This window comes from Dipodomys merriami, unplaced genomic scaffold (genome assembly GCF_024711535.1).
Source record: "Dipodomys merriami isolate MVZ:Mamm:240054 unplaced genomic scaffold, mDipMer1.0.p SCAF_68, whole genome shotgun sequence".
Classification (NCBI taxonomy): Eukaryota; Metazoa; Chordata; class Mammalia; order Rodentia; family Heteromyidae; genus Dipodomys; species Dipodomys merriami.
Window position 1 is genome coordinate 4789821 of NW_027206268.1, and position 12862 is coordinate 4802682.

The 12862-nt window shown below is 45.5% G+C and overlaps 1 protein-coding gene across 3 annotated transcripts in view; it reads left to right on the plus strand.

The window, feature by feature from the left end:
- Positions 1-12862, plus strand: part of Clstn2 (calsyntenin 2) — a 355004-nt gene that overhangs the window by 276766 nt on the left and 65376 nt on the right. For all 3 annotated transcript variants that reach the window (XM_070005522.1, XM_070005520.1, XM_070005521.1), the window contains exons 3-4: positions 8876-9071; positions 9765-9973. In XM_070005522.1, the coding sequence (XP_069861623.1) occupies positions 8876-9071; positions 9765-9973 (405 nt within the window). The remainder of the gene's footprint in view (positions 1-8875; positions 9072-9764; positions 9974-12862) is intronic.

Below are 12862 nucleotides of genomic sequence, written 5' to 3' on the forward strand. Positions count from 1 at the left end.
CACTGTGGTTGGAACAAGCCAGCAGCCTCAAGCTCAGAGACGGCATCACACAGGAGCAGAGCTCTGGAACCTGAGTCTCACCAATGATGGCTCACTGCAGAGAGCTGCAGAAGCAAGCCAGAGCCTGGGGAGGGGCCAGGCAGACTTGCAGTGCAGCTGGTTAAAGACTTGACAGCAAACTGGCAAAGAGTCCCAAGGGCTTCCTGACTCCTTGCTGAGATTTTTGGACACAGGATAATGACCTGCTCTGAGGCTCTTTTGGTCCTGGAAGGTTAAAAGCAGAAGCAAGTGAGTTTCCCTTTCCACGAGAAGTTGTTCCTACTGAGGTTAGATTACTTCTACTTACTGTGCATTTTGCAAAATGCTATGTTGATGTCAAACGTCAGAAGAACCCAGAGGCAGACTCTGCCATGCTTCCTGCTTTCCAGCTAAGGAGATAGAGGCCGGAGAAGTCAGTACACTTGGACCCCAGGCACAGTTAGTGATGCTGGAACTGCTCCATTGGGCCACGTCACTCTGACAGCAGAGACTCTAGACTTTACCACTACGCCATGCTGACTCTGAACATGTGGACACTTAGTCTCTTCAACAGTCAACAAATATTCCCCAAGAGCCTGTCTTCAGCCAGATCTTAGAGCAGGAGGCCAGTCAGGAAGATGAGGGAAATTCCTGCTTCAGGTAACTCTAAGGAGGAAAGAGCCGTGCAAATACCATCAACCTCAAGGGAGGAGAAGTACAGCAAGCCTGCTATCATAAGTTTTGACCAAATGTGATCAAAAAGTATTTTTTAACTATGAAGCAGTACCCCCTGAGTGCACCCCTTTTACAATAACAGTAAAAAGATCAAAAGAAACTTGTAAGACAAGAACGTTTACATTCCCATGCTTATGACACAGCCAAGTTGAAGTGGAGAAGCTCAGAGTGGATCCCACAGTACTGTTGGTCAGATTCAAGCTGTGTGATCTACTGATCCCTCCCTTTCATTTTGTGGAAAATCGGCCTCCTCACAGGTAAAAGGTGTGCCCAAAAGCCAAGGAAAAAAGGCATGGATTTAAATGAAATCATCAGGTGACGATTTTAGAGTTGGCGACAGGCTACGTGTCTAGCGAGAGTTGGGTGGCACTGTGTGGAAATGGCCTGTCTGCAGTACAGCCCTCAGCGCTCACTCTGCTTGCTGTGAATGTGCAGGGCTTTTTCCTCAACAATGATAGCAGTATTTTTTGATTTATACACCCTTGACCACCAAGGGCGGAAGGGAGCTGTAGGGCCTGGTGGAGACCAAGGAGGTGGTCCCCACCCCAGCTTGGGAAGCCAGAGTAACTCCTGGGAAGTGGTCATGCCTAAATTATTTTTTTTGTTTGGTTTTGTGCCAGTACTGGGGCCTGAACTCAGGACCTCATGCTCTCAGTTGGTTTTTTCACTCAAAGCTGGCACCCTACCACTTGAGCCATCATTCCACTTCCTAAATTGAGTTTTAGAGCCTGTGTAAGAGTTCTCTCAACAGCTTTAAAAGAGAATTTTTTGTTAATTGACCAAGAGCCATAAGGATGGTTCATTTGAGGGCAACAAAGGATACTTTGCTGGCAATGGCACCTATCCCCTAACCTCTCAGTTGGACAGCTTATAAACCTTTCTGCTTGCACACTCTCCCCTTACAAATAAACTGCAAAAGCCGGCTAGTTGCCATGGTTTTTTCTTTTGCTAATTTCAACATTAGAAATCTTGCTCATTTATTGTCAATAGGCTCCCTGAGGTTCAACCTTCAATTAAAAATTCTAGAACAGGACATCGCTATGCCCACAGTGGCCTTTGTCAAACAGGTACAGAGCTGCAAATTCTCATAATCCACAGTGGCACGTATTCTTAGAATGTTGGTTCTACTCAAGGATGCTTCAGTAATTTCACACTAAAAGATGTTTGAATGCTTAATAGAGGAATTGCAAAATTTATATGACTTATAACATGAAAGCTTTGTTTTTAGAGAAATATTACCAGGGGCCACTTTGGGGCAGAGAAGTTTATTCATTAAGAAATTATGGGGGCTGGGAAGGTAGCTCAGTGGTAGAGCGCTTGCCTTGCATGCTTGAGGCCCTGGGTTCAATTCCTCAGCCACCACATAAGAAAAAAGCCAGAAGTGGCACTGTGGCTCAAGTGGTAGAGTGCTAGCCTTGAGCTGAAGAGCTGAGGGACAGCGCCCAGGCCCAGAGTTCAGGCCCCATGACCGGACCCAAAAAAAAAAAAAAGAAATTATGGAGCTGGGCACCATTGGCTAATGCCTGTAATCCTAGCTACTCAGGAGACTGAGATCTAAGGATCATGATTCAAAGCCAGCCTGGGCAAGGAAAGGCCTTGAGAGACTCTTATCTCCAGTTAACCCCCAGAATACCAGAAGTGGCACTGTGGCTCAAGTGGTGGAGCACTCACCTTGAGCTGAAGAGCTGAGGGACAGTGCCCAGGCCCAGAGTTCAAACCCCAGAACCAACCAAAAAAAAAAAAAAAGATTATAGAATAGATGGGTGGGTGGGTGGGTGGGTGGGTGGGTGGATGATGGATGGACAGACTCAGGACTCTGACCTCCCATTTCTAGCCAGTGTAAAATCTCAGGATCAACCTAGTCCAAGAGCCAACCATATAGTCTCCACATGAAGACACAGAGCCCAGTCCTCCTATGCACTGTCTGCTCAAAGCAAGTGAAACGTTGCACTGCTATAAGGCATTCTCTGAGATTAAAGCAGTAGGAGACAGGAACATAAGGAACCCACTCCTGGCATGTCAGGCCATAAAACCGTGATGCTGCAAATGTGCGGCACCAAGAAATCACGGGTGAGGGAGACAGCAAGACAAATATCTGCTGGGTTTTTAATTAACTGCCTCTAAATAATGAAAATGAGCAAATTGGGCTCACTTTTCGTAGCAAAATACCATTGTGAGTTGAAGGCTTCGTAGGGCCTTTGATGGAGAGGTGTAAATCAGGCTGCAGCTCCCTCTGCTACTTCCCAAAGCCCATGTGCTGTCTAGCCTGGCTCGGCCTCCTCCCGTGCAAAGCACATCAACAATTATTTTTGTACCAGAGCTTGTGGGAGGAGAAACGTGTGGGGAAAAAAAGCCAGACACATTGGCTCCTACCTGCCTCTAGTTTCCTGTAGTAATTGCTTTTACACTGCAGCGAAGCCAGGAGTGAGCTGAAAGCGGACTCTAAAACCATGGAGATGGCAAATTCCAGCTCTGGCTTAGGGCTGTGTGGTGACACAGGGAGTGTTTCTTAACCTTTCTGTGCTGTAGACTTTTCATCTGTATGAGGGAAGAAAGCTTGGTACTTGTAAAGGGGCGGCTCTTTGGCACAGTGCCAGGTCCCTAGTAAAGTTCTCAAAACATACTAAACGGCGTAGACATCCTACCTTAATAAGGCAGGCTTCAATAGTGCACTTTTAGTATGGTGCTAACTTGAAGTTTCTCTTACATGCCCTTTAATGGGAGATTTGCTTATATCTATGTGTTGAATTTGAGTAAATTCTTTTATGCATCTTTGCAAACAGTGTTCATTTCTCTCCTGTATCTGGTACATTTGGTGAATTACATTGACTAGATCTTGCATTCTTGATCTAAATTTTAATTAATCATGTGTTAAATTGTTCAATTTGCTGATATGTATTGTGAAGATGTTTATATCTATGTTTATAGCCATTAAAGGTCTTCAATTTCCCTTCCTAGGAATGTTTTGGCATCGGGTTGGTACTAGTGTATAAAAAGAATTTCATAAAAAGGGCTCCATTTTCCTCTATTTTTCTGAAAACAAATTATGTATGGATTTTTTCCTCTTTCAAATACATGATAGAATTCACAGAAACCATCTAGGCCTGGAGAGCAAGTGAGCAAGCGAGAGAAAGAGAAACAGACAGAGAGATGGAGAGACAGAGGGACAGAGAGACTCGTTATATGTGTATATTTATACATACGTGCTGCTGTTAATTCTTTCATATATGACTTAAATACAATAATTATGTTGTCTACTTACCTTGACCTCTTCATTTTCTGGCTTGATCTTAGATCGTTCATTTCATCACAGTTTTTAAAAGCTGTATATTTTTTGCAAAGCACAGATTTATCCACAGGCCACAAGTTTTGAAACATGCTGCTTATGTTGTCTTCATTTTCAATTACTTTCTAATTTCCTTTTCATTTTTTTTCTTTTATCTTTGTACTGCGATAGATCTGGTTTAGTTTCTCAATACCTGGAGTTTCTCTAGATTTCTGGTTGCTAAAGGTAGATTCTAAGTGTTTTCTTTTGTGGGCAGAGGATATATTCTGTGTATTTTGAGACCTGCAAGCTCATTGGGACTTGTTTAATGGCTCTGTGTAGGGTTGCTCTGAACTCAACAAGTGAGTTTCAAAGGACAATGTATTCTGTGCTGAATGTAGTGATCTACCCACATTAGGTAAGACATGACTGGGAACGTTACTTAGGTTATTGATTTTTTTTGTTTTATTCTATTAATTACAGAATGAAGTGCAGAAATCCTATTATAATTGTGAATATCTCTCCCTTTAATTATATTCATTTTGCTTCTTATATTTTGAGCCTTATAAGAAGACATTAGGTAGTATACTCACTTGAGAATTCAGATACCCATGTTATCTCAAGCATGACCTCTGTTCAGTCTTTCTCCTTGAAAAAGATCGTATTTTTTCTGGGCTTTTTAGATGTCAAATAAGTTTGAACCGTATCCTCGATATTTTCGAATGTGATTTTTTAGAAGACTGGGTTGTCATATTCCTTCAAAAATTATTGATAGTTTCTTTCAACAGTCCACTAGTTCGGCTAAACTCAAACGTCAGCTGTTTCTTGCCTGCTGAGGTGTCAGTTCAGACCCCTGGTTCTCAGGGCATTTTGAGTCTGTCTCCCAAGTAAAGAGTCCGAGGCTGGCCAAGGCTTGGGCAGAGTTTTCATGCAGATCAGGCTTCCTCTTCTCTTGACTCCTTTTTCCCCCCCCCCCTTTCTTCCCCTTGTCTTCCTCCCAAAGTTGTAAGCATCCACACCGAATGCAGTCTCCACATAGCCATGGCTACAGCAAAGAATCAAATCAGAAAACTCACCTATTTCTAATATCCAGTAAGCTGCTACTTCTCTCCAAAATCTGCTTTTGTGTGTGTGTGTGTGTGTGTGTGTGTGTGTGATGGTAATGGAGCTTGAACTCCAGACCTTGTGCTCTCACTTTTTCTGTCCAACGATGGTACCCTGCCACTTGAATCATGTCTCCACTTCCTCTTTTTGACATTTAATTGGAGATAAGAGTCATGGATTTGCCTGCTGCGGTTGGTTTCAAACTGCAACTGGAAGACCTCAGTCTCCTGAGTAGCGAGGATTAATAGGTGTGAGGCACTGGTGCTAAGCTAAATCTGCCTCCTGGTGAATATTTGAGCATTTTGGGGTGATGAGTGGCTGGGTTCTCAGGTGTCTGGTGCCGTGGGGAAGAGGGTCTGTGTGTTAGAAGTTTATCCATCATTACCAGAGGCAAAATGATTTTGTTGTCATTGTACCACCAGTGAGGAAATGAAGATCTGGAGAGACTTGAGGGGTTATAAAGATGGCATTGTAGCAAGTCAGTTTGAGTCTGTGTTTAACTGACCAGTGGGCACTGTACCCCATGCAGTGTCTTGGAGTAGAAGCCCTGAAATACCTTCACAGACACATCCCGTCCCTGAGACAGAAGTTGTTTAGGATGCAGCTCCTTCCTTCCTTCCCTCCCTTCTTCCCTTCCCTCCCCTCCTTTCCTCTCTCCCTGTCTCTTTCCCTCCCTTCCTCTCTCCTCTCACTCCCTCCCACTCTCTTCCCTCCCTCCCTCTCTCCCTTCCTGCCTCCTCTTCCTCTCTTTCTCCCCCCCCCCTCTCTTTCCCTTCTTGCCTCCTTTCTTCTTTCCTTCCTTTCTCCCTTCCTCTTTCTAGTGGAGTCAGGGAATCAAGTCAACCACCCCTACTCTGAAAGCCAAATTCAAACTTAGGTGTACCCAGCAGTGACGACTCCCCTCAGACCCTTGATCTAGGCTCTGTGACCCAGAACAGCACTTGAGGAAACCCTGCCTTCTCTAAAATACCCCCCCCCAGGAAACCTCAGAAACTGAATATATACAATAGATTTCATAGGCCACACATCTGGATACTGAAGAGATTTGGTTTCCTGGCAGAGTTCCTCAGTGGGAGAGTGCTTGCCTGGCTTGTGCGAGTCTCCAGGTTCAATTCCCACTGCTACCACCACACAGCAAAGAAGTTAGTTCAACTGAACTGAATAGAGCTTAAGTTGGGTGGAAATATACAAGCATGAAGTTTATTTTATTTTGGCCTCCCCATTAGGTCTCCTCTCCTTTTTCTCCTTGGGCTCCCTTCTCTCCTTTCTCTTGTGAAGGATTGCTGAGTCTTGAGAACTACTTTGGTTGTGATCAGATGTTCCCAACAGAAAATTACCCTCATCTATTTTAGGTTTAACTTGATTCTTCAAAGAGAAACAGTCTGATTAGCCTTATAATCACAGTGAGAATTGGGCCCTGCAGAGAATGCCCCAGAATTAGTGTGGGTACATGGGTAACATTCTCACACTGGCATTGATCTTAAGATGGAATCACAAGGCTGGCCCTTTAGAGGTTCATCCGTTCAACCACAGCTAATTCAGAGCAGAAATTAAACTCAAGGATGAGATGAATCTGCCCCACCCAGAAGGCAGCAGAGCTCAGCCTGTCAAAACAGGCAAGAGCTGAAATGCCCAGCATCCCTGAACAACCACAGCTAATGAGAATGCTTGTTCCTCCTACATCCTGGCCCACCGCCTGTCTGTCTGGTCCCTTACTCTATAACTATATTTGAGCAGTGGCCAGGAGGGCAGGTAGAGAAAATGGAATGTTCATAATGAAATTGAAGATCGAAGAAATAATAAGGAAAGCAAAAGCCTGGAGGTAACGTTGCTATTGATTGAACATGGTGGAAAACACTATTTGGAAGAGACCAGGGCCTGCTTTCCGTATGTGAAACAAGGGACGTCTCTCCTGAGCGAGACTTGAATTGCCATATGATTCGTTCTTGGACATGTCGCTGGCGAGGGGGGGGTCCCCTCTGTAAGTTTTGGGGCTTTTTGGAGATGGCATGACATAGTGGAAGGTACTGGATTTAGAAGTCGGTCTTACCTGAGTTCAAGACTCAACTTTAATTCTGTGACCTTGGACAAGTCATTAGCCTTCCTGATCCTCCTCCTCCTCCTCCTCCTCTTCCTCCTCTACTCCTCCTCCTCTTTCTCCTTTCCCTTTTCCTCCTCCTCATACTTATAGAAGTTTTAGAAGATACCTTGCAAGTTTATTATAAAAGTCAAATGAGATTCTCTGATTAGAGTTACCAAGCTCATTGCCCCAAGCAGGCAGGTAGCTAGTCATGTTATGTGGTCTCCTCAAGGTCGGCTCTGGGCAGAGCCTGGGCCGAGGTAAGGCTAATCAAGGCTTCCTCGGTGTCCCCCTTGGCACCATACTTGCCTCTTCCTGGTCCAGGCAGTGTGCCTGGGTCATAACAAGGTCATCTGTGTCAGACAAGGATGAGGACTGGAAGTCAGTGTGCCTTCTCCCCATACCACAAGCTAGACTGTCTCACAGGTGGCACAGTTGAGACCCAGAAAAGCTGTACAGTGTGGCTTCAACCTATCAGTTACTGGTTAAGCAAACCTGAAATTTGGATCCAGAACTCTACCCCAAGCTCACACTGTCCACATTGTACAGTGCTCACAGCCTACCAGCTCTCTCAAGATAGGAGAGGCACATTGCACTTAATATACAGAACTTGTTTACATTCTGGCGTTAAGAAGTAAATATCTATTTACCAATGGAGAAAGGGGGGAGGGAAGAGAGACACTCATACAGCCTTATAATTTGAATGCCAAGAAATGGTCGTAATAAATATCAACCCACACCACAGTCAGCTCTCTAACAAGAATAGTTTCTCAGGTTCCACAGGGAATCTTGAACTCACAGACGCTCACCCCCATTGGTACAAGAGAGAAAATTGCCACTTGGAGCCATTCCCTGTCTCCTCCAGGAGAGGGTGTGTGAAGAGGGTTACTGGAGGAATATGGGAGGTGCAACCAGAAAAACAGGAGTAGAGACTCGAGGATCCCACTAAAAACACTGGTATGGTTCAGAAGATCTGTGAGGTCCAGGATTCTATATTTCTTTCTTCCCTTCTTTTCGTTCTTCCTTTTCCCCCCCTTTCTTCTTTTCTTCCTTCCTTTCTGCCTTTTTTTCTTTAAATAAGATTTCACACTAACCAGCCCCCAGACCCAGAAAACATAGCTGACCTCAGATCAAGGTCTTCTACCTCAGCCTCTTGAGTAATGAGGATTACAGACGTGTACCACCACACCTGGCTATTGTATCCATCAGCAGCTCCAAATTCATCATCTGCTCCTCCAAGCTACACAGCTTTCCAGTACTAAGAATGCTGCCACAGGGCAAAAGACTGAAAAGCTTTGATTCCCTCCCCTCTGCACTCCTTTGTCTTTTGACCCTAGGCAAATCCCTTAAACCCAGACTGAGCAAAGGGCAAGTGGAATGTGTAACCTGCTGGGAACCCAGGGGAACTGGCGAGCTCAGCCTGTTTGCAGCACAGGGACTCACCGTTTTTTGCCCCCACTAGGAATACCTGATGAGTGACACTGCCACACATGAGACATTTCCATTTTATCTCCATGAAGTGAACACATTGGTCAGGATCTCTGGAGAGCAACGAGTTCGGTTTGAGAATTCGAAATGTGTAGAGTGAACTGCTTGGAGATTCTTGGCTTGTGAATCTGGCCCAGCATGGCAATTCCCAGCATCCCTCCTCACTGTCCAATGTCTTTTTACAGGGGAAATCTGTGCGTTCAAGATACACGGCCAGGAGCTGCCCTTTGAGGCCGTGGTGCTCAACAAGACATCCGGGGAGGGCCGGCTCCGCGCCAAGAGTCCCATCGACTGTGAGTTGCAGAAGGAGTATACATTCATCATCCAGGCCTATGACTGTGGTGCCGGGCCCCGGGAGACAGCCTGGAAGAAGTCACACAAGTGAGTGAGTGCCCAGCCAGAGCAACCTAGACACTGCCCCCCTTCCGTTCACCCTGCAGATACGTCACACCTGCTCTCCAAGCCCCCTAGGGCCATTTGCACAAACCATTTTCTACTCTAGGAATATTCTACCTATATTTCCTGCCTGGAGGTTACTCCTAGATCCACCTGCAGGACCTAGTTCAAGGGGTCACTTCCTCCAGGAAGCCTTCTCTCAGCCTACTCTTCCCTGAAGACCTAGTCGAGACTTTGCTCTGGGTTTCCACAGTGCCTCGTGCTTCTCCCTGTCACAAGACTCCCCATCTTGAGCTGTGTCTGTTCTGTCCATGATCAAGTTTGGCTCAGAGTCTTAACACAGTGAGGTTCCTTTCTTCCCGAATGGAAGGATGTGTAAACAGATGAGTAGAAAAGAGAAAAGGGAGCAGATAAACAAGAAATACATTGCTGAGGGCAGAGGCAACAGGAAGGACAAGAATGGTGGATTTTCTGGGGAAGATTCACTCAGAACATGGGCAGTGGGGCAGGGAGGTGGGTCCGGTGGAGGGAGGACAGAGCACTCAGGCAGCAGTCATCCAGCCCGGCTTGAGCTGCCTCCCCCCACACTTGCCCTTGGGCTGAGTCAGTGCCCCAGGAAGCAGGCGGGGATGCTGGGAGCTATGACACTCTCTCTTGTCTTTCTGATCCATGCTCCAGGGCTGTGGTCCATATCCAGGTGAAGGATGTCAACGAGTTTGCTCCCGCTTTCAAAGAGCCAGCCTACAAGGCTGTGGTGACAGAAGGCAAGATCTACGACAGCATCTTGCAAGTGGAGGCCATCGATGAGGACTGCTCCCCACAGTACAGCCAGATTTGCAACTACGAAATCGTCACAACGGATGTGCCTTTTGCCATTGACAGAAATGGTGAGTGTCCTGAAGGACTCCAGTGAGGGTCAGGGGATTAAGCCAGCCCTACCACCACCACCACCACCACCACCACCCCTACCCCTGACTTTCCTAAAGACGGAGTACAGATCCCTGAATGGGCCTGGCAGTGACATCCCTGCTCAGACTCTTGATCTGGGCTCTGGAACACAGAGAAGTACTTGAGGAAACCATCCTCACATGACTAGCAGCCCTGCCTGCTCTAAAATACTCCCAGGAAACCCCAGAAACTGAATACACATGATAGATTTCACAGGCCACATATCTGGATACTGAAGAGATTCCCAGTTATTATCCTGATAGGAGTCATACCGTCAGCCTGGCCATCTCTGGGTCCCTCCTCCCCAGGACAAGTTGTGACATGACCCACCACTGCCCAACAACCCATTTTCTGCTCCCAGGAGATGCTCAGAGAGAAACAAGGAGGAAGATTTTTTTTTAATCCAAGCCATGGATATTGTCAGGAATCCTGAAGGCTCCTACCAATGTCCCTTTTGAGAATTTTAATCCTAATTAGAACCTCATGTCAAACCAAAAGAATTGAAGTGGTCCCATAAAGCTATTTGGATTATTTCCGATTTTTTTTCTGTCACCATTAATATCAGTCTTGTTATAGAGTAAGCCTGCCAGCTGGAGGCCTGACCTACTCAGACCTGTAATTTTCCATTCTTTGATTATAATCAACTTGTATTATTTGCCAAGTATATTGTTAGTTGCTAGAATGAATGTGTTAATACCTGTATATAATCCCTACATTGCTTAAAATAACATGTAAAGGCCTCACAAAGATGCAGCATTTGCAAGAATCCATGTTCATGAGCTCTGATGACTGAAAGAACACTGTGATTAGTTGTAGACATTGATGGAACTCAAAAAACAGTCACAGACTAGGCACCAGTAGCTCATACCTGTAATCCTAATTACTCTAGAAGCTGACATCTGAGGATCACAGTTCAAAGCCAGCCCAGGCAAGATAGTCTATGAGACCCTTATCTCCAGTGAACCACCAGAAATACCAAAAGTGGTGCTGTAATTCAAGTGGTAGAACACTATCCGTGAGCAATAAAGCTCAGGGCTAGTGCCCAGGCCCTGAATTCAAACTCCAATTTGAGCACATTCAAACACACACACACACACACACAGAATGAAACTTACTATATAGTGAAGACAACTGATAAAATAAGAGGCATCAAGGATGATATTAATGTAGAAGGCATGTCATGACCCAAAATTGGTCAACAAATTCACTCTAAACCTGTGAAAGACAATCTCTACAAGGAAATACCTTCAGTCACTTTCTTGTAAGTGTTCCCTGTGTTGTAAGTCTTACAGGTGTTGAGGGCAGGTAGAAACTTGCTCTGTTATGTAATGTTCTGCATCCTGAGAACAGCAGAGAGAATGGAACCAAGTAACCCTCTCTTCCCTGGCCTGAGCCAATGGTGTATCTTGAAGGACAAGCTAATCACCATAAGACCAAAAAAAAAAAAAAAGAAAAAATAGCAATAGATTAGTTTTACTATAAAAGGTGTAGGAAGGACAACTACAGACCTGGGCATTGCTAGATGCTAATTGTACAGGTTAGGAGTTCAATGCACAGGAAAGGAAACGGGAAAGGCTAGACTTGAGTTAATGTTCCATTCTGGACCAAAAAGAGGATTATTTTAATTAGCAGAGGCTGCCAGAATCAGAAATAAACACTTGATAGCTTGCCCTGTAAGATATCTGGCTTGTCCCCATCCCTCCCTCCTCCTCTCTCCCTCCCCCCCCCATACATGTACGCATGTACATGCAACATACACATATCTATAGAACATCTGCTTAGTGTTTTCTCCTCCAGATTTCTATTCTCCTGTCATCAGTTGTGTAGCCTGTCCTCATAAAGGCTTTGGAGTTTTTTTTCTTTTTGGTACCAGGACTGGAGCTTGAATCCAGGGCCTTTTCCACCCAAAGCTAGTGCTCTTCTCTCTTCGGACATAGCTCCACTTCCAGGTTTTGGTGGTTAGTTGGAGATAAGAGTCTCATGGACTTTTCTGCCTGGGCTGGCTTGGAACCTCAGTACTCAGATCTCAACCTCCTAAGTAGCTAGGATGACAGACATCAGACATGAGCCACTGGCACCCAGCTAAGTCAGGCTTTTGGAATTGGGGGAGTAACAAATCCATGGTGAATAAATAGCAAGACAAGACAAGTGGAGGGATCTGTGAGCCGTGGTCAAGCTCCCCTTGGCCTCCTGCCCCTCCCCCGCCATCTCGAGAGCCAGCACCCAATGAGAGACGAAATGCCAGTTCTTTCATCTGAGGGTAAACTGCCCCAGTCATGAAGATAATTACTCACCTTGATGAGCCATTTCACTAACATATGCCAATTTATTTCCCTGGCTGTCTCATTAAAAGTGAGTAATGGGCCTTTGCCAGGCCTCTGCCTCTAACTTTGGTTTACAACCGTAAGATGAAGAGGAGAGTGGGCAGTCCTGAGGAGCGCAGGCCCCAACAGCGAGGTTTACGAAAGCAGTTCTCTAAGTAATGAAGGCAAGACCTAGGGGCAGACACAGAAGCAGCTCCCATTCTAATGAGCTTCCCAGTTGGCCCTCATCCATCACTTCTCTGGATGACCTTCTCAGCTCCTTGAACAAGTTCTTTGCATACATGCATAGCAGGGCAAGTGCTGCTACATCAGGGGAGCTCTCATCGAAGCCTGGGTTTTCTACACCTTTCACCATGTGACGGTCAGGTAGATGATTCCTAGTCATTCCTACCTGCCAATCTCTGAGCTGGGGGAAGAAGAGAAGCAGGACAATAAGGACAGAAGACACTATATAGAGTTAGCCTGGTCTGTCTTTTTTGTTTGTTTGTTTTTTTGGTTAGTCAT